Source organism: Entelurus aequoreus, linkage group LG09, assembly GCF_033978785.1.
Source record: "Entelurus aequoreus isolate RoL-2023_Sb linkage group LG09, RoL_Eaeq_v1.1, whole genome shotgun sequence".
In the NCBI taxonomy this organism is placed as follows: domain Eukaryota; kingdom Metazoa; phylum Chordata; class Actinopteri; order Syngnathiformes; family Syngnathidae; genus Entelurus; species Entelurus aequoreus.
This window is the reverse complement of record NC_084739.1, coordinates 23,681,563-23,704,837: the sequence shown is the minus strand read 5'-3', so window position 1 is coordinate 23,704,837 and position 23,275 is coordinate 23,681,563. Positions and strand designations below refer to the sequence as shown.

The following is a 23,275-nucleotide window of genomic DNA, read 5'->3' as shown; positions in this document are numbered from 1 at the left end:
TGTTGTTTTAACATTGCTTAATCACTCGTCGTAGGAGCTAGCTCATCGGGCTGTAGTTAGTAAACTAGGATGTCAGACTAACAGCAGACTGACTTGACTACAATGTACTACATTTCACAAATGGTTAGACAGTTAATTTACCTACAACAATCTACATTATACATGTTGGGAATATTTTTTTATTTATTTAAAAAAATGCTTGTCATACTCTTTAGCTAACGCTGCTGGAGCTAGCAAACTACAATGTCAGACTAGCCATAAACAAACTTAACTACAATTTACTTCATTTCATGAATGGTTGGACAGCTAATGTACTTTCAAAATTGACATTAGCCATGTTCAGCACTTTATTATTTTGAAATAACTAACACAGCTGTAGCTAGTAATCTACATAGTCAGACTAGTAGCAAACTTATTTACTACATTTATTGAATGGTTAGACAGCTAACGTACATTCAAAATTGACATTAGCTATGTTTAGAATGTTTTGTTTTGTTTTAACATGGCTAGCAACTATTGTGTGTTGAAGCTCGTGAATACTGTGACATTTGCTTGTATTAGCTTATTATCAGTCTAGTAACTGTGGTGTAAGGTAGTGCATCGTAGTGTCACAGCCACAAGTTTTTCTTGGCCCTCTGTTTCAAAGGGTTAGGGCTCAGGTTAAGATAAAACAGTGAAGGTTTAAGGGGTAGAATTGGAATTTAAAGTGAGCAACATTGCCTAAAAACTGAGGTAGTCACTTGTTTTTACCCCATGTGACTAAACAAGGCATTTAATTTAAAACAGCACATGCGTCAAACTCATGGCCCTGGGACCACATTTGGCCCGCCAAATAATTTAATATGGCCCACGAAAGCCTGGGAATAATACACCGTATTTTCCGGACTATAAGCCACTACTTTTTTCCACAAGCTTTGAACCCTGCGGTCTATACAAAAGTGTGGCTAATCTATGGATATTTATTCGCTGACGGCTAAATTATGGAATGGATTAAACTAAGAAATCAAAACATTTACTAAAATTATCCTTTTTAATTAAACATGTTTACAAAGTACAAGGAATAATAATCCCGATAAGTATCTTGAACCTAAATAAGGAGAAAATCTTATTCATCTTCTAAAGAATGATTAAAGTCTTCAATGACTTTTCTGTTTTGTTTGATCAGCCGTTTTACTGCCGTGTGACAGGCACCATTTGGAAACAATTAAGGTATGTAAATAAACATTTTCAAAATATTTATATGTAAATATCCCATTTCACAACATACCAATATATATTAGTGGTTTATAGTCTTTTTTTCTTCTAAAAATGTAGTGGGTGCGGCTTATAGTCCGGAAAATACAGTACATGAATAAAGTACTTCATCTTGTCTTTGTTACAGTTTGACAGAACATTTTTTACCACATGCAGTTGTGTGTATTTTAAGCTTAAATATTATCTCATAATGCAACAAATATTACATTAGCTTACATTTCCGTTTTTGTTAAAATACAAATACATACTTAAATAGACACTTGACTGATGTTATCCTTCAAATTGTACACTGTCAACATTATTTTACAATAAAAAGAGATGGCAGCTCGGTCCGCAGAATTTTACCTTACAAAATCAGTGGTACCATTTGTCCATTTATACTAATATGCTGTAAAAAACACAGTCAATTTTAGGGGTAAAATTCTGGCAACTGAACTGCGAGTTTTTGACCGTAATATTGAAAGCTTTTTTTTTTACAGTGTATGACAAAAAAATACATATACACTGCATCCGAAAAGTATTCACATCGCTTCTCTTTTTTCACAATTTGTTATGTTACTGCATTATTCCAAAATGGAATACATTCGCTTTTGTCCTCAACATTCTACTTACAATATCCCATAATTATTTTTTTGCAAATTAATTAAAAATAAAAAAAATAAAAAAATCACTTGTACATTAGTAAGCATAGACACAGTCTTAGATCAATGCATTGTTGACGCACCTTTGGCAGCAATTACAGCCTCAAGTCATTTTGAATACGATGCCACAAGCTTGGCAAACCTATCTTTGGGCAGTTTTGCCCATTCCTCTTTGCTTATTTTGTTAGTTTTCATCCAGGATTTCTCTGTACATTGCTGCATTCATCTTTCCCTCTAGCCTGACAAGTCTCCCAGTTCTTGCCACTGAAAAACATTCCCACAGCATGATGCTGCCACCACAGTGCTTCACTGTAGGGATGGTATTGGCCTGGTGATGAGCAGTGCCTGGTTTCCTCCAAACATGATGCCTAGCATTCAATCTTTGTCTCATCAGACCAGAGAATTTTGTTTCTCATGGTCTGAGAGTCTTTCAGGTGCATTTTGGCAAACTTTTTATGAAGAAATTACTTCTGTATGGCCACTATACCATACAGACCTGATTGGTAGATTGCTGCAGAGATGGTTGTCCTTCTGGAAGGTTCTCCTCTCAGAGGAATGCTGTAGCTCTGACAGAGCGACCATCGGGTTCTTGGTCACCTCTCTAACTAGACTAAGAAACTAACGCTTCCTATCCAACCTAATGGAACTTGACAGGTGCTGCAAAGAGGAGTGGGTGAAGTTGCCCAAAGATAGGTGTGGCAATTTTGTGGCATCGTATTCAAAAATACTTGAGGATGTATATGCTGCCGAAACTGCATCAGAACGTGAATACGTATGTACATCTGATTGTTATTTTGTTTAAATAAATCTGCAAAGATTTTAAAAATAAAAATATTTTCACATTATTATGGTGTATTGTCTGATGGATTTTGAGGACAAAAAATAGTTTACTCCACTTTTGAATAAGGCTGTAACATAACAAAATGAGTAAAAAGTAAAAAGTTGTGAATACTTTCTAGATGCACTGTATAATAAGCCAATTGTGTAATAATATCACGAGGAGAATTCTTATACATTTATATCCATATTAGGGTTGTACGGTATACCGAATCATACTCGGTACTATACCGCTTCTAAAAAGTACATAAAACATCCTGTAATAATACCAAGTATAGTAGCGTATCTAGTCGATACTACTATGATTACGTCGATATTTTTTAGCATCACACCGTCTTCTTTCGTTTTTTTTAAAATTTATATTATGTTTATAAACTCAGGAAATATGTCTCTGGACACATGAGGACTTTGAATATGACCAATGTATGATCCTGTAACGACTTGGTATTGGATTGATACCCAAATTTGTGGTATAATCCAAAACTATTGTAAAGCATCCAAACAACAGAAGAATACGTGATTATTACATTTTAACAGAAGTGTAGATAGAACATGTTAAAAGAGAAAGTAAGCAGATATTAGCAGTACATGAACAAGTAGATTAATAATTAATTTTCTACCACTTGTCCTTAATAATTTTGACAAAATAATAGAATGGAAAATGACACAATATGTTACTGCATACGTCAGCAGCTAAATTAGGAGCCTTTGTTTGCTTACTTACTACTAAAAGACATGTTGTCTTGTATGTTCATTATTTTTATTTAAGGACAAACTTGCAATAAGAAACATATGTTTAATGTACCGTAGGATTTTTTGTTAAAATAAAGCCAATAATGCAATTTTTTGTGGTCCCCTTTCTTATCGGGACAACACTAATCCATATATTACATGTTACTGTTTGCGTAAATGCAGCATTGTAAAATATTCATGCTAAGATCTCTATTTGTTTCCACACTGACAGCATTTATTGTCTGAATTTAGGAAAAGTTCAGAGCCTACCTGCTGAGCCTCTCGTGGTGTCGTCTGTTTGACTCGCCGACTCGACGCCGTGGTGGTGGTTATCTCCATTATGGACGTGGACGTCTCAGAACGATTGGCTGTGGTACTCGACTGAGGTGTGATAGAGGAAGGTGACTCCCCAACAAGCCGCACACTGCCTTGTGTTTTAATGTTGGGGTCCCCCTCTGCAGCCATGTTGAACACCTTCAGGCCGTTATAGTAGAGACCAGAGAGCTGGCCCTGAAAGGATTTAGTCCGGTCTCGCTCCCGGCCACCAATCTGTATAGTAGTTTGGCTGTTGAAGATAGTAAGCTGGCGCCCTGCAGGAAACAATGTTACATTTACAAATCTGTTGGATTGAGGACATTTTAACTGAACAGAAATTAAAAAAAAAAACACAAACACAAATTATTTGCCCAGTGGCTAATGAGACCAATAAATTACGGGTTGTGGAAGCAAACCCTTGCAATTTATTGCACTTACAATGACAACATGCCTGTCTAAATGAAAAATAATATTTACAAAATTAAATAGAACACACAATATTTATGTCAACACAAAATTGCTTCAAGTGGGGACTCATAACTCAATAAAAACAATCAGAAAATGTGATCCTGCAATAGCAGGAATGGTATGGGAGTATAACTTCAACAATAGAAATTAAATATAAAACAATACAGTTTAAGGGCATAGTTTCCTTTGTGCAAAATATGGGAAGATATATATATATATATATATATATATATATATATATATATATATATATATATATATATATATATATATATATATATATATATATATATATATACATACACTATATTGCCAAAAGTATTTGGCCACCCATCCAAATGATGAGAATCAGGTGTCCTAATCACTTGGCCCGGTGTATAAAATCATGCCTATGGAGACTGTTTCTACAAACATGTGTGAAAGAATGGGCCGCTCTCAGTGATTTCCAGGGTGGAACTGTCATAGGATGCCACCTGTCCAGTCGTGAAATTTCCTCACTCCTAAATATTCCAAAGTCAACTTTATTGTAAGAAAAGTGAAGCATTTGGGAACAACAGCAACTCAGCCACCAAGTGGTAGGCCACGTAAACTGACAGAGAGGGGTCAGTGAATGCTGAAGCGCATAGTGCAAAGACTTTCTGCACAGTCAGTTGCTACAGAGCTCCAAACTTCATGTGACCTTCCAATTAGCCCACGTACAGTAAGCAGAGAGCTTTATGGAATGGGTTTCCATGGCTGAGCAGCTGCATCCAAGCCATACATCACCAAGTCCAATGCAAAGCATGGGATGCAGTGGTGTAAAGCACGTCGCCACTGGACTCTAGAGCAGTGGAGACGCCTTCTCTGGAGTGATGAATCACGCTTTTTCATCTGGCAATCTGATGGACCAATCTGGGTTTGGAGGTTGCCAGGAGAACGCTACATTTCGGACTGCATTGTGCCAAGTGTGAAATTTTGGTGTAGTGTGGTGTGGTGTGGAGTTGATTTTTCAGGGGTTGGGCTTGGCCCCTTAGTTCCAGTAAAATGAACTTTGAATGCTCCAGGATACCAAAACATTTTGGACAATTCCATGGGATGGCACTTCAAGTTCATATGTGAGTAAAGGCAGGTGGCCAAATACTTTTGGCAATATAGTGTATATATAGAAACAAATAATGCATTCTTATTTGTTTCTGTAATCTGTTTTTTTTTTTTTGCTTGTGGGATTTACAAACAGCAAGCACAGGGAATATATGTTTAGGTGAGGATGAGGCAGGCAGGACCCATAACTGAATTGTTTTAGCCTTTCAGCAAAATCAAACAAAATATTTTGCATGAGGAAGAACTAAACAATAGTGATAATAAAAAACAAACGAACGTGACATGACAGCTGATGAGAGCAAAACAAATGAAATCAAAATTAAAGGGGGAGTTCATTTCACATTTTATGTGAAAAATATGAACTGGTTATTACATCGTAAAATCAAAGCATGCACTTAGTTTGTTTTAATATTACAGTTCATTGACTTAAAGCCCTACACATCTTAACACAATATGTTAAAGGGACTCAAAAATTCTGACGCCAATTCATGTTGCACTCTATTTATGATTTAATCAGAATGAAATCAAATGGAACTAATCCGTCCACAAATTTCCTGCATGTCTTTTAAATGTGCTTCAAATGACATTAACAATTTAGCACACTCTACACAATACATTTATGTTATCTTTTAGAAGTTTACAGCAATTTATAGACAATTTTAGCAAATTGGGTTGTAAATTTAAATGCATATTTATAGTCCCTTTAACCATAAGTTGACACACGTATTAACACAGCTGACTACAAAATAACAGTGACATTATATTAACTACTCAAATCATTTATTTTAGTCATGTTTAAGTTAAGTTTAGTGTTTACAAAATACTGCTACAACTTGATTATGCTGTAATTATTCTATTTAGAATTTTAATCAGTGATTTTACCTTTGTCGAGTAGCCATTCGTCAACTACTCGACCAAGTCGGAATGGGATTCGCTGTCTAGCAATCGCCAGGCGTTCGTTATCATTGTTGCCTTTAAAGTTTAAAGAGACATTTCAGTGGTTACAATCTGTAAGGTCAAAGGTTAAATGTTCATACTGGTAGAACTAAACAACTGCACATTGGGTTTATGTTAAAAAAGATGTTTAATATATTTAACAAAAACAAGATTTAAAGAACCATTATTTATACAAACTCATTTTATTTTTTAATTCTAGCCAGCAAATTAGAACTACATTAATTAACATTTAATTTCTGCATCCTTTAAATTAACAGTTACGTTATAAACCAAAGCAAATTACAATTTTCAAAGTCTTTACCCATATCTCTCCAAACCATTTATCCTTTATTTCTGCACATTTTTAACAATATTTTCCTGCTGGTTATGTACATACATTTTCAACAATAAACATCACTTGAATTTATGGTAGGGTGTTGGTTTTAAAAGAAAGACCAACACATTGCAAATACCAACCCAGTAATGAATAGCCTAGTTGACAGGAAATAAAACACTACTAGGTAACATATTGTACAATATACCAGAGAAAAACAATGATGATACATATTACATGTTGAAGTTCTTCAATAAAATGGCTTTGACAAAAGCTACAAGGCACAGAGGACAAATGATTGCTTCAAGTTGGAGTGTTTCAATAGGATTTGGTCTATAATCCAAATAAGTGTAGCAATACCCAAAAGAAACCTTATGGAGGAGCACTTTGGCATAAATGAGGGCAAACTCTGCATCAGTCTTTTGTCAGGGCCAATAACCTCTTTAGAAATCAAGAGTTGAGTGCTTTTCCCCCTGCAATTGTCTGCAAAGATTGAATTCAGTCCTCGTCATTCTTCTTGCAGATTGACAATGTTTGTCCCACCAACTACATTAATTTACTCTCTGCAGATTAAAGATCGGGTAGCTTACAGTGATTTGGTGCGGAATGGCCGGCGAGAAAACCGAAAAGGGTTCAAGACCCGCCGATTGAGTTGAAGGAATTTGGCTGCAGTTGACTGTGTCAGGTTCTGAGAATACAGCACTTTGAATTAAATGGATAGCAGTTCTTTTTCATACACAGAGCTACAGTCGTGGTCAAAAGTTTACATACACTTGTAATGAACATAATGTCATGGCTGTGTTACAGTTTCCAATAATTTCTACAACTCTTTATTTTTTTGTGATAGAGTGGAGTACATATTTGTTGGTCACAAAAAAACATTCATGAAGTTTGGTTCTTTTATGAATTTATTATGGGTCTACTGAAAATGTGACCAAATCTGCTGGGTCAAAAGTATACATACAGCAATGTTAATATTTGGTTACATGTCCCTTGGCAAGTTTCACTGCAATAAGGTGCTTTTGGTAGCCATCCACAAGCTTCTGGCAAGCTTCTAGTTGAATTGTTGACCACTCCTCTTGACAAAATTGGTGCAGTTCAGCTAAATTTGTTTGGTTTTCTGACATGGACTTGTTTCTTCAGCATTGTCCACACATTTAAGTCAGGACTTTGGAAAGGCCATTCTAAAACCTTAATTCTAGCCTGATTTAGCCATTCCTTTACCACTTTTGACGTGTGTTTGGGGTCATTGTCCTGTTGGAACACCCAACTGCGCCCAAGACCCAACCTCCGGGCTGATGATTTTAGGTTGTCCTGAAGAATTTGGAGGTAATCCTCCTTTTTAATTGTCCCATTTACTCTCTGTAAAGCAACAGTTCCACGGGCACCAAAACAGGCCCAGAGCATAATGTGGCTATGTCTGAAATGAAATACAACTCAATCATGCCTTAATACGCACTGTGGAAAAAAAATAAAAATTATACCAAAACTATGTTAATAATGTCTTTTTTGCAACATTGACTTATGATCATGCACGACTTTTAGAGCATCATTACCGAAGATGTCAACGCACCTCACTAGACCCCTTTTCAGCCGGCATCAGAGTCTTTGGAGTGTGCTGATATAACAATGTTAACTTGTTTATATGACGTTTAATAACTAGGACAGTCCAAATTAATGACTTAACTCATACGATGAAAAATATTGCATTAATCAAGTATTTACGCAGTTTAATCACAATTTGAACATGCTGCTTTACCTTAACTGCGGTTGGTTACCTTAAAGTCGTTACACGGTCAGTGATCCGGCAAATGCGTACGTCAGTGCAAAGATGAGTGAGGACACGCCGACTGCGGTACTCGCTAGCAAATTTCACTTAGAAATAAATCCAGAAAGAACTTCAAATAAACACATACATTAGGTATACTAAGGTAACACATAAAATAAAAACCCTTGTATTAACATTCGAACAAAAAAATGCATTTGTGTCAAAATATTGGGCTCTTTTTTTAAGTATTATAAATTATGCAAGTGAATAATAACCCGTGGTTAATCATAATTAATCTAAATTCAAATGTGTAATTTAAAAAAATATATCATTCAACAGCATTATTAATAACATAAAATGTGCAATTAATAATGCCTCATGCTGCCAACAATATGGACTCTAAAATGAATTATTTCAAATATAATTGATCTCAATAGAATCATTTTAAACAAACCAATCAGATAATGTATCAGTGAATTTCACTTCAGTATCAATTGTGATTGACAAAGACTAAATTATGTCCCTAAGAATAATTTTATTTTGAGGACCTCCTGATTACATTTTTTTCACACTTTTTTAATTTATTTGAAACAATTCAAACTCGGTTTTAATTTGATGCATATTTTGTACTTAAACAAATTCATGGGGAAACATTTGAGCAAGGTTAAAACATAGCCAGTGTGACTACATTGTGAATTATGTCATTATCCTCATATCATAATCCTGCTCAGTGGGCGTGTAGTTAGATTGTCCGCCCTGAGATCGGTAGGTCGTGAGTTCAAACCCTGGTTGAGTCATACCAAAGATTATAAAAATGGGACCGATTACCTCCCTGCTTGGCACTCAGCATCAAAGGTTGGAATTGGGGGTTAAATCACCAAAATGATTCCAGAGTGCCGCCCCCGCTGCTGCTCACTGCTCCCCTCCCCGAGGGGAAGGGTCAAATGCAGAGGGTAATTTCACCACTCCTTGTGTGTGTGTGACTATCAGTGGTACTTTAACTTTATATTCCAATCAGTGACAGAGCAGGAAGCGGCTAGCAATATATTTGAACATTTCATAGGAAGCGCTTTGTCATTCATAAATTGACATTTTACATGCGTTTTTTCACGCAAAACGAGGGATCGCAGGGTCCTACCCACAGTGCAGGATCCTACCCACAGTGCAGGATCTGCGTTTAGGGAGGGGCGGCCCTGGACATGAAGATTCTTTTATGCCCTGCTTGTTTCCTAATTAGCATGCCATAATTTTCTAAGCACGTTTTCCAAACTGACTGTTAGTGCACACTAGACTAGTACAACCTTTGTATTCGTATGCCTGCAACGACTGGAGATGTGAAACATTATTGAAGAGGAATCCAAACGTTAAGCCACAAAGGAGTGTGGCTGGCGAGCAGATAGAATGCAGACTGTGACATCTCTGTGCCAGAATGCCTGCCTGTGTGCAAAAACATGGTCTATTTCCAATGACCTGAACTTTTATCAGTTTGGCTGAGCATCGCTCTCAGTCCGTCTCATACTCGGGTCAATTAAAAGTGAACATAATCTCGGTCCGATCGTGTATTGATCCCCGCTGTGGCACTGCGGCTGTCAAACAATGCCCGCCGCGGGGCTGCAACAGAGCCCATTCATGGGGCCACCGAGGAAAGCCTGTGACTGCTGCCTAGTGGTGATTTGGTTTAGTAATGGACGGACCGAGCTTATCTGCTCCTCCAGACAGCAGATTTCTAGCTGAGCTGTCCCAGATGACCTGCTTTGGCCTCATTTGCTGTTTTTTTAAATTTTGTTAACAAAGCGTTTGTACACTGAAGACACTGGGACACTTCCTCTATTAATGGAGTCAGGAACAAAACAGGTGAACCATTAGAATGATTTCGGATTAATCAATAGAGATACAGGGCTAGCTAGACTTTATTGTGACTGGAAAATGAAAGCAACAAAAACATGTACACAGTAGTGTTGTCCCGATACTAATATTTTGGTACTGGTACCAATATATTTCGGTACTTTTCGGTACTTTTCTAAATAAAGGGGACCACAAAACATTTCATTATTGGCTTTATTTTACAAAATATCTTACGGTACATTGAATATATGTTTCTTATTGCAAGTGTGTCCTTAAATAAAATAGTGAACATACAAGACAACGTGTCTTTTAGTAGTAAGTAAGCAAAAAAGGCTCCTAATTTATCTGCTGACATACGCAGTAACATTGTGTCATTTATCATTCTATTATTTTGTCAACATTATTAAGAACAAGTGGTAGAAAATAAATGATTAATGTACTTGTTCATTTACTGTTAATATCTGGTTATTTTCTGTTTCAACATGTTCTATCTACACTTCTGTTAAAATGTAATAATCACTTATTCTTCTGTTGTTTGATACTTTACATTAGTTTTGGATGATACCACAAATTTGGGTATCAATCCAATACCAAGTTGTTACAGGATCATACATTGGTCATATTCAAAGTCCTCATGTGTCCAGGGACATATTTCCTGAGTTTATAAACATAATATACATTTTTTTTAAACGAAAGATGCTAAAAAATATCAATGTAATCATAGTAGTATCGACTAGATACACTATTGTACTTGGTATCATTACAGTGGATTTTAGGAATAGATCCACCAATGGCGTTTGTTTATATTGTAGCGTCCCACAAGAGTTGTGTTGCAGGGAATTCTGGGAATTTGTTCTGTAGTGTTTATGTTGTGTTGCGGTGCAAATATTTTCCCAAAATGTCTTTTTCATTGTTGTTTAGTATGGTTTATTGTATGGCACATGTTGATGACAGTGTTTGCGTTGTTCATACGGCCACCCTTAGTGTGACATGTATGGTTGTTGATTAAGTGTGCGCCTTCATTCACTTGAAATCAGTGTGTTCAACATTTCGATGGTCTCCTTAATGGGTTAATGATTGGACATAATGATATTTTGTATTGACTTTGTCAACTATGGACAAGTGTTTACTCATCCATTTGCATGACCCCAATGTGCCGTGGTGTGAAGTGAAGCATGTAGAGCTATCACATGCCCTACAGGGATGATAATCGTGCTAGATTTGTCTCCATGGAGACAAGGATTAGTGATATTGAAGTTGTTACAACACTGCTGACTAGCTAGCTAGTCATGTCTTAAAGCACCTCTTCCTGAGGGAGTTCTGCATGACATGACGTGACGATGATGGGTGGGGGACCGGTACTTTTTACAGGTGGTATAGTACCGAATATGATTCATTAGTATCGCAGTACTATGCTAATACCGGTATACCATACAACCCTAGTATACAGTGCAACATTTTAAACATGTTTTTCCACGAACAGAAGGAAAACAAGCTGACCCCTCCCACCTTTATAACTCACTCTGCATCCTACACGGCAAGACTCCACGGTGCAAGAGTGGCCAGATGAAGGAAGGAGGCAGGGGTGTTCAATGAGGTAAAAGGGACAGAGAGAATGAAGGGAGAGACACGTAAGTGCACTACGCACTGATGACTGTAAAAAGAATAAGGCCAGAGACGTCGTCTCTATTATCTTTGTGTGCAGTTTGTGTTCATCGGGTGCTTTGATAGGATGCTCTGTGGTGCCCCGCAGGCCTAGCAGCACCATTGTGTTACTATTACTTTCATGGCCAATACTCTTGAGAAGATGCTTTTTGTTTTTCTTGTTTATTTCTTGCTGTGGCAGCCCAGTCTTTTGTTTGTGTGGATGCAAAGCAGGGCAGGAATAAAAGCAAGAACTACAGCAAACAGAATGGTAAATATGTGTCTGTATATTGCTATTTAAGATTTGAATAATCATGCTAAAGACTTTTAATGGGGCTTTTATGTACGTATGAAGCAGAGGCGAATGCTCTAAGACTGCAAGGGAAGCTCAGCTTCCCCCTAAAATGTCCAAAAATAAGTGATTAAATATATAGTGTTGTGTGTACATGTTATTGACTAAATATGTGCTACAATGCGCTCTTTTGTTCAGAATCAGCTTCTTATCACTGGTAACGACGCGGCTTTCCTCTCTCTCATTCCCGCAGCTTCACGGTGCTTTAAACATTTTAGACACTGGCCGTCCACAGAGTTCATACACTGCAGCGAAACGAGACGAGTCATTGGATAAATGCTGGGCTTTGTCCCGCCCATCGGACGCTCAGCGTCTCTGGGGGTGTACGGGGCAGTGGGCTGGCCTCGGCCGGCCCGGACGCTCAACTTCTGCATGATGATTGGATGATCTGCCTAAGACTGATTCCCTTTTTGATTGACAGCGAAATGAGCGAATCAGCGATCTTGTGTTGTAAACTTCTGTGGGAGCATTTTTTCAATATTCATTTTGAAGCTTAGAGGTGACAGAGCTTTCGCCGCTGCTGCTCCCAAGCTCTGGAACGACCTACCTCTGAGTGTTAGACAAGCCTCCTCTCTTCCTGTTTTTAAATCTCTCTTAAAAACATACTTTTATTCCAAGGCTTTTAACACTGAGTGATATCCATCCTGCAATGGCGCCCCATAATACACCTGCTGTGAACCTGTTTTTATGTTTTATTTATTTATTTTTTATCGTGTTCTGTTTGTGTTGTGTTGTGTTTGCTCGGTTCTCGTATTATCTTTTAACCTTCCCATTGTACAGCACTTTGGCTACCCCTGTGGTCAATTCTAAATGTGCTTTATAAATAAAGTTGATTTGATTTGATTTGATCTGTTGTCCTGAGTTGAACCGGAGACTTTCCTGATCCTCTTAGTGACATTTTCTTTGTTAAAAACGACTCGCGACAAATAGAGCTTCTATTTCTGGTGTTTTTTTGTGTTTGGAGACTGACTTCTTTCACTCTGCAGTTTCTGTCCCCGTCTCAAAGCACTCTCACGTCGCACTAGCCTCGCTCCAGTCCCAGCTATTGAGCTTGCAAGGTAGCAAGCTGCACATAATGGCAGATAATTTGAAATGGTTATTTTATTGAACAACAAACATACATTTATAATGAACACAGGTGTACAAACTATTGTCATTAGTTGCAAAGATTGGAGCTACGTCTGCAGTTGTAGAGAGGAGCTTCTCCTGTTTAAAGCGGCTCAAGTCTTACACCCGTAACACTGTGGGCCAAGGCCGTTTAAGCAGCCTAGCTCTGCTGGCCATTGAGAGGACACTTGTCAAATCCCAGGAAAAGACGCCTTCTTAGCACGACAGGGTCACGGATCACTTTCTTAAAAAGGAATGGAGGGTAGAATTTACGTATAAATAAACCAACACATTTTATGATGTGGGCCGAAATTGAGAGACCAGCCTCCGCCTCTGGTATGAAGACTTTTCAATAAGATTACAATGGCGGCAATATATGTCTTTGTTGAACAATTATTGCCATGCTTTCAGAATTGTTGCCCCTCTAATGCAATGTGCACCTTTCTATCTGTCGGGCTTTCCAATCATCATTTTTTCTGTCTGCCGTGCTCTATAATAGTTGCTGTTGATCTGTGAGCGGCCAAGGCTAAAGGGTACTATTATGAGTGCATTAAAGGGAAACGTCGATACCAATCAAACTACAGGAGAGCTGAGAGAACAATGCTGGAGGTGACGAGGGGGATTGTACAGTGATTGTGATTAGATGTAATTAGTCTGCAATGGCACTAATAAGGTAGCTAGGCTATGTATTGTTGCATATGAATGATGGGTGGACACCGGCAAATTTTTCAACACATGCAATAGCACTTTTTAAAGGGGCATGAATCATAGTGGACTGCCTTAGCAAAAAAAAGATACTGTGTGTGCCTGATACAGCTAAACTGAGAGGAGATAACACGGTAAGGCAGTTACATATAGCACTTTACGTCTCCCAAGCTGCATGCACCATCCAAGCCGCTCAAACTGTGTGACCATCATTAAGGATATCCAGCAGGCACAAGACATTACAACAACATTGAGAACTCGTTGAATTAGGTCCTGACGTTGAACAACTCAAACATAACGTTGCTTTTTGACAATAATTATTCAACACTTTAATCCGATCGGGTTCGGTTTTTAAAAAGTCGGACTAACACACCTGGATTATGCGATTGAAAACCACATCTCTCAAGTGGGCGTGTGCAGCTGGAGGGAACCCTTTGTATCGAGCATGGGCCAGCCCGGGCTATAACCCGGAAGCAGATACCGTTCAATAAAAACATAGCAACAATTGTCATGAAGAGGAGACTGTTTACTTGCTTCACAAAATAAAAGAACTGAACTTTTTGAAGTGCATCGATTGGAGTAAAAAATATACTTATTTAAGAAGGTAACTAAGGAAATGGCTTAATTCAGACTCCCGAAAGAAATAGAAATAACTGTATTCTACACAATGAGCAAAATAGTACACAACAACAACAACCTTCATCTGGAACAGTATCAGCCTGGGGCACAAACGGTCTTTTCCTCCAGATTTAAAACTCCTTCCATCAATCCAAAGAGCCTTATGAATGAACCCTGTGACATTTCGAAAGTTTTTTTTCCATGATCCCAAATTCCTGCGAAACAACTCTCTGCCGCCGGTCTTTCTTTGCTTTGGACCTGCATTCATTCCGATACATTCTTGGTAGTAGCATAATCTAAGATCATTTTTTGATGCTGTCGGCTATTTAACATCAGCATAGCCATAAGAGACGTAATATTTGTAATCTATGTCAATATTATAGCGGACATCATGTACAACAGAGCTAGGTTGTTGACTTGTTAGGAGCCACGGATGACTAGTGTGATGTCATAGGTCAACCGGAAAAGCAATACTCAGATCCAGTGGAAATCTGGGGTAGGGCTTCGTGATCCACTGCCCCCCTCACCTCCAAGGGGGTGATCAAGGGTGATGGGTCAAATGCAGAGAATCATTTCGCCACACCTAGTGTGTGTGTGACAATCATTGGTACTTTAACTTTAACTTTAACATTAATCCTTGTTGTGGGGCCCATTTTGCATAAAGAAGCGCACATCCATTGTAAATTATTAAATGACAGGGTGCTTCATATATAATGTTATCCCAAATGTATTCCTGGACACATTATGCTCTGTCACTGATTAGAATATGGGCGACAAATCTTTGGTGCCTCATGGTGCGCCTTACTAGTACTTGCAAATCAACGAACAAGATCTAGAATTTAAATCCATTTCGGATTTGAACTCGAAATAACGTTTTTAAACTTATGTTTCAATTATGTTAACATTATTTAAGACCTGCTCAGTGACCTTGTGGTTAGACCGTCCGCCCTGAGGTCGTGAGTTCATACCCCGGGCCGAGTCATACCAAAGACTATAAAAATGGGACCCATTACCTCCCTGCTTGGCACTCAGCAGCGAGGGTTGGAATTGGGGGTTAAATCACCAAAATGATTCTCGAGTGTGGCCACCGCTGCTGCTCACTGCTCCCCTCACCTCCTAGGGGGTGAACAAGGGGATGGGTCAAATGCAGAGGGTAATTTCACCACACATAGTGTGTGTGTGACTATCAGTGGTACTTTAACTTTAACTCTAACTTATCCGTGCTAAAAGGCACACGGCATATGACCACTAGTGGCATTAGAGAGTGTGCATGGACACTGGGACCTCACACATAGGCATGAAAATACAAATAACCCAACTATTTGAAAAATGAGACTAATTTAGTGCATGGAAACATAGAGACTGGTTCATGCCTTTATAGTTGTGTGGCAACAAAATAGAAATAGAGTGCCATTTTGCAGGGTTTTTTTCTCATCAATTTTCACCTTACAGCCAATCTGTGACTTGTGTGTGCAATGGTGTGACATGAATTGTGTGGTGTGTGCATTCAACAACACCGCAGCTCTGCTCAGCTTTTGGCTTTGACATAAAAGTGGTTCTGTGCAGTTGATTGAGACAATATTTCTGAAACAGCCAAATACGTGAAAATAACTTGGTTGGGTAATTTCACAATTGATGGTTGGGCAGGTACTCAGACAATTTGGATGACAATGACTGGAAATCTGCATTGATACAGTACATCTTGTTTAATCTAATACAGTTTAAGGTTGACCATTGCATATATTTTACTAACGCTAAACTTTCCAAAATGTATGCCAATATTGCAGATACATGTAATCGCTGTCAATCGACTCCTGCAAACATGACACACAAGTTCTGGTCCTGTCCCTGTCTGAAAGCCTACTGGATTAATATTTTTTAAACATCTTGCAGATGCACTAAATTTTAAGTTGACGCCTCGTGCAGAATTGGCTATTTTTGGAATTCCACCAAACTATCAAAAAATTAAGCAGACTTTTAGGGATAGTATCGCCTTTGCATCATCAATAGCTCGTAGAAGGATTTTATTGGAGTGGAAATCACAGTTTTCCCCCAAGGCCTCCCTATGGTTTAAGGACCTTATGTTTTTCTTAGATTTAGAAACATTCAATATAATCTGAGGGGTACACCAAAACAATTTGACTTGACCTGGGGTTGCATAATTAGTTCCATAGCTAAATTAAAGACAGTATAGGATAAATGTGACACTCACTGTTGACAATGAACCTTTCCACTTACCTCAACTCTTTTTTCTTTGTTGTTGTTGTTTTTATTCAGTGACTCTTCTCTGTATGCTTGTGATTTTTTATTTTTGTTGTTACTTTTTTTCCTTTTAGTCAGTTCGTGTGATTCTCTATCTGCTTGTGGTGAAGAGGTAGGCAGTACATTGCTACCCACTAGGGGTGTGGGAAAAAATTGATTTGAATTCGAATCGCGATTCTCACGTTGTGCGATTCTGAATCGATTTTTTTATTTTTATTTTTTTTTAAATGTATTTATTTATTTATTTTTATTTGAATTAATCAATCCAAAAAAACAATAGACAGCAATACCATAACAATGCAATCCAATTCCAAAACCAAACCTGACCCAGCAACACTCAGAACTGCAATAAACAGAGCAATTGAGAGGAGACACAATAACGACACAGAACAAACCAAAAGTAGTGAAACAAAAATGAATATTATCAACAACAGTATCAATATTAGTTACAATTTCAACACAGCAGTGATTAAAAATCCCTCATTGACATTATCATTAGACATTTATAAAAATTAAAAAAAAAGAACAATAGTGTCACAGTGGCTTAACACTTGCATCGCATCTCATAAGCTTGACAACACACTGTGTCCAATATTTTCACAAAGATAAAATAAGTCATATTTTTGGTTCATTTAGTAGTTAAAACAAATTTATATTATTGCAATCAGTTGATAAAACATTGTCCTTTACAATTATAAAAGCTTTTTACATAAATCTACTACTCTGCTTGCATGTCAGCAGACTGAGGGAGATCCTGCTGAAATCCTATGTATTGAATGAATAGAGAATCGTTTTGAATTGGGAAAAAATGTTTTTTTAATCGAGAATCGTGTTGAATTGAAAAAAAAATCGATTTCGAATCGAATCGTGACCCCAAGAATCAATATTGAATCGAATCGTGGGACACCCAAAGATTCACAGCCCTACTACCCACTGTGACTGAAATGTAGGACGGGGAGTCGGAGGGGGTGTTATAATTATTATTTGACTTTTATTATTTTTTGTAATTTTTTATTTTTATTTTTCGTATTTTTTTGGGGGGTGGAGGGGAAAAAACAAAAAAAAAGTGTCTTTTTTCTTAGTGCCTGTATTATGATTTCCCTATCAAATGAATAAATACATATTACAAGAGAGACCCAGAAATGTACACATACACAAGCAGTTCCAATGTGATTTTTATGTCATCTATATTCCATTGCACTGTGGCTGTTGGATTGAATTGACATAGCAACCTTTGTCTTTAACACGTCAAAAGTATTGCTACCCATGTTTCACCTGAGGCTAGCAGCAAGGATGAACACTTTTGACCATCTTTCTTTTGGATGGATGCGCCGGTCATTGCTAAAAAGGTCAGCAAACATTATGCAAAAGCGGAAAGATGGTTTGAATTTGTTCTCCTGCCTGGATGTTTAATGCAGGCTCAAGCTCAAGCATATCATCTTAAATTTGAAACTGGCAAGCTGGCACTTTCGGGGCGAATGTTGCAATCCTTAGTTGGTTTTGTTTCACGAGCATATGTTACATATTCACTTTATCCGCTGTAGCTTTTGTCATAGCCTTAAGCTGTTCAAAACAATCATACTCTTTTTGAGGCAATGCAGTCATAGTATTACTCACATATTGACATTCTCATACAGAAATATACCAGTGTTGCTTGTTCATTCCTAAACAACCAGATAGAAGAGTTGCAGAAAAAACATGACATTTCATTTCATTTTAGTGTTGTACTGTAAACTCCCAATTAAATACCGTAATTTCCGGACTATAAGCCGCTACTTTTTCCCCTCGTTCTGGTCCCTGCGGCTTATACAAGGGTGCGGCTTATTTACGGCCTGTTCTTCTCCGACACCGACGAAGAGGATTTCGGTGGTTTTAGTACGCAGGAGGAAGACGATGACACAATGATTAAAGACTGACTTTTCATATACCGGTAGGCTGGTTATTTTGATAACGTACAGACGAGCACTTTGTATTACTTTGCAACGTTGTATTATTTGTACTCTGCACGAATGCTGTTCGCCATGTCAAAGATGTGAAAGTTTGATTGAATGATTGAAAGATTTATTGTTATTAAATGGGACGCTTTGCGTTCCCAAACAGTCATCTCTGTCCCAACAATCCCCTCCGTGGTAGCAGGAACCCCTATATACTACGGTAATTACACATCAAAACCATGCGGCTTATAGTCGGGTGCGGCTTATATATGGAGCAATCAGTATTTTCCCCTAAATTTAGCTGGTGCGGCTTATAGTCAGGTGCGGCTTATAGTCCGGAAATTACGGTAGTTAATTATACTGTACGGTGTAGGCAGATTTTTAATCTGCATACTCCATTAGTTGCACAGTGTGGGCGGTTTGTGTTACATTGAAGAAAAAAAGCAGCTCGTACTGTTAAAAGCGACACGTGTGTAGTTTTACGTAATACAAAGCAACACTGGTATTATTCTATACAGCTGCCGGCAAAAACAAACAAAATCAAATCACAAGCCTTCTGGATACCCGGAAACAAGTAACGCTTTGAAGGGTTTTTCTTGATCATCTCTAACTGGCAAATACACTCCAAGGAGAGACAGAGCGGGTCACTCACCTGTCGGGTAGCGCTCAATGACGGGCAGATCATCCAACTGCAGAGTGGCGTTACCGCCACTCCTCGTAAACTTCACTATATGGTACTTTCCGTCGTTTACAAACTTTGAGGTCTCCTCTATGTTAATGTCGTCCGTTCCCACATTAAAGACAACAGCGATGTTTCCTCTTTCCTAAAAGAAAGAACAAAAGAAAACAATTTTGTCAATTTTATTTATTTAACATTTTTTATTTGGTGACAAAATTCATATGCATACTAGAGTTGTACGGTATACCGGTATTAGTATAGTACCGCGATACTAATCAATCATATTCAGTACTATACCGCCTCAGGAAAGTACCGGTCCCCCAAGCCCCCCTGCGTCCCCGTCGTCATCATGTCGTGACATTGCTGAATTACGAGCAGAGGAGCATATTCGGCAGCGCACAATCACAGAGTTCTCCCTTTTCCAGAGACAGAAAAGGGAGAATGGACGCAATTTGGCTTAAAAACTAACGATAAAGGTGAAGTTATAACACTGAAACGCCCTCAGGAAGAGGTGCTTTAAGACATGGCTAGCTAGCTAGCGGCTAAAGCACATCCTATATGGGAGCCAAATTGTGGGCTCCCATACACAGGACTCCTAAAGTGCGCAACCATCCACCCCCGACCCACACCCCATCCCACCCCAAACCTTACGTCGTCATTCCAGTCGCACACACTTGGTATGTTTACATGCACTAAAAACTAATTATGGCATAGATTTGGTTAAAACCTTTTTTTTTTTTTTTAATGTAAAAACCTTAATTCGATGTTTGACTTTTTTAGAAATGCTCAGTGGCCTTGTGGTTAGAGTGTACGCCCTGAGATCGGTAGGTCGTGAGTTCAAACCCCGGCCGAGTCATATCAAAGACTATAAAAATGGGACACATTACCTCCCTGCTTGGCACTCAGCAGCAAGGGTTGGAATTGGGGGTTAGATCACCAAAAATGATTTTCGAGCGTGGCCACCGCTGCTGCTCACGGCTCCCCTCACCTCTCAGGGGGTGGAACAAGGGGATGGGTCAAATGCAGAGGATAATTTCACCACACCTAGTGTGTGTGTGACTATCAGTGGTACTTTAACTTTAACTTTAAAAGATGAACATATCTAGTACATACATTAAAAAAAACCTAAATAATGTGGTTTTGTTTTTAAAAATAAGTTATTTAAAAAAGCCAACAGAGTTGCCAGAAAATCAATTTAAATAATCCTATACCCTGCCATTACTCTCTTAAATATGATTATGAATTTGTTTAAGTATCCCGCTGTCTTTAAAAACGAGTGACGTCCTTGTTTGCAACTAATGGAGGGTGTTTGAACTCACCACAGTTATGGGCAATGAGATGCAAAAGTGAAACGTGTATAGTACATAACTTCGTCCTATGTGCCGCCACAAATATATTTATTATAGTCTGACCTGTCTATCACCTTTCCTTGTCCAAAATGCTGATGCTGTGTGTGAGTGCCTAACTATTCAAGTGGAACGATGTAATGTGTTGTCAGTCTTTGACATTCTTGCTCAGTGGCCTTGTGGTTAGAGTGTCCGCCCTGAGATCGGTAAGTCGTGAGTTCCAAAAATGGGACCCATTACCTCCCTGCTTGGCACTCAGCAGGAAGGGTTGGCATTGGGGGTTAAATCACCAACATGATTCCCCAGCGTGGCCACCGCTGCTGCTCACTGCTCCCCTCGCCTCCCAGGGGGTGGAACAAGGGGATGGGTCAAATGCAGAGGGTAATTTCACCACACCTAGTGTGTGTGTGTGACTATCAGTGGTACTTTAACTTTAACTTAATTTTATTCAAGCAACTTTATTACTAAACGTTCACGGCTATATTCATTTCATATTTACGTCTATGTTGTCTTTGAAAAAACAACATTTAAATGCAATAAAAAAAAAATCTTCAAACTTTACAAAAGCCCTCACCCTTTGCCTGTGCTTCGGGCCCCAGGACTTACGCCCACACCCCCACTTTGACGCCGCTGTTTATAAGTACAACAATTATGTTATGATTGTACTGGTCTGCCCCACTTGACATTTAATTAGCGTTTATGTGGCTCCTGAACCAAAACCAGTTTGACACCCCTGATTCTAAAGTCCTTTCGGGGTGTATTTTGAAGTGTCGGGGGGTAAAATTTACTCAAACAAAGTCCAAGTTGTTAATAGATACTGTTTAACCAATTTTCAAAGAGTGTGCACGCTCATAGCCTCTATCTCTCTCTGCTCTTAAGGGCGGCAGTGAAAGGAGCATATGGTCGCAGGCTCAACCTCGGGTAGCGCTGCAGCACTCTGCATGCCATTATCCAGTCAGCATTGCCAACACTGCTCTGCATCTCAGCCTTTCACCATAACTCTCCCAAATGAACTCATCAACTGCTTTCCATCAGGCTCTGCTTCGGGTTGTATTCAAATTCAGATAGAGCCGGGCTTCTTCTTTGAGAAAAAAAAAGACAAGTGTTACATTGCAATTAACACCCTTAATAACTGCAAATACCTTTGCTAAATTCACCTGATCCTTGCAGGACTTGTGAGCGGATGATCGGCAGATATTGATGTAAAACCTTGCCTATGAGTTAATACCCGTCACGTTGAGTGATTTGCTCCCCTTAAAACCCTTCATCCAGCAGACAGCCGGCGGGTGGTGAGCGCCGGCCTACATCAGACTTCACACCAAGCCGCTGTGCACTTGGCACATTCAGAATTATACTACGATATCTAGTCTAAGAAGACCATCTGTAAGTTATAATCCTAAAGACCTTTACATACTGGACACATTAAAACCTTAAATAGCCTCCTTCAATTTACTCTTGAGTCCTCCCCGCGGTCTAGTTAATGCATATAGTTTACGACTTTAAAAATAGGACTATAAAAGTGGTAATAGACAACAAACAAAGGAAGCCATCTGATATAGAGTTAGATCAATGATAAGAGTTTCAGGGCAAGGCGGTGGCCGCGTGGCTCACACGTCTGCATCAAAGGCAGGTTGTTCCATACTTGAATCTGGCTTGGACCTCTCTGTGTGCAGCTGGCATGTTTGCTTGTGTGTTTTTTCCCCACAATCCAAATACATGCATGTTACTGTAGATTCGTTGGAAACTCTAAATTATCCATAGGTGTGAATGGTTGTTTGTCTAGATCAGTGTTTTTCAACCTTTTCTGAGCCAAGGCACATTTTTTTATTAAAATAATTCTGAGGCACACCACCAGCAGAAAACATAAACAAATGAAACTCAGTAGCCGATATTGACAGTAAAAAGTTGTTATCGCAATTGTTGGATATGAATTCAAACCATATCTAACCATGCATCACAATAGCTCTTGTCTCTAAGTACTAGAGATGCTTGGTTTGCGGACACAACCGCGGAGTCCGCGGATAAACCGCGGGTCGGGCGGGTGACATGACGAAAAAAATAGATTTGAAATAGATTCGGGCGGGTGGCGGTTGAACCAATTTGGAAATATATATACATAGTTAAATGTTGTTACCCACATACGAAAAACGAGCAGCACTCTTTGAAACAGTGTGAGTGCAGTCTGATGGGTTTGATTTCCCCCCTTCAGCTATTTGCCTTGGGCAATAAGTTGCAGGTAATTTATTATTATTATTTATTTAATTTATATTTGTTTAAATAGGGATGACATACATATGTTATTGTATAATTTAAGTTTGTGCACGTGATTGACAGCCTAAGGCTTATGAGGCACATTTTTTATTTATTTTTTTATTTCAACTTAAAAACGTATGAGCCTATGCCTATGCCTACAACATA

The 23,275-nt window shown here is 38.6% G+C and overlaps 1 protein-coding gene across 20 annotated transcripts in view; it reads right to left on the bottom strand.

Moving 5' to 3' along the window:
* LOC133657258 (neurexin-1a-like) overlaps positions 1-23,275 on the bottom strand; it is a 623,384-nt gene that overhangs the window by 86,674 nt on the left and 513,435 nt on the right. For 14 of the 20 annotated variants that reach the window (XM_062058360.1, XM_062058362.1, XM_062058364.1 and 11 more), the window contains 3 exons: positions 19,485-19,656; positions 6,210-6,299; positions 3,735-4,054 (listed from right to left, as the gene is read on the bottom strand). In XM_062058360.1, coding sequence (XP_061914344.1) covers positions 3,735-4,054; positions 6,210-6,299; positions 19,485-19,656 — 582 coding nt within the window. The remainder of the gene's footprint in view (positions 1-3,734; positions 4,055-6,209; positions 6,300-19,484; positions 19,657-23,275) is intronic. The other 6 variants (XM_062058372.1, XM_062058374.1, XM_062058375.1 and 3 more) reach the window with 1 other exon arrangement.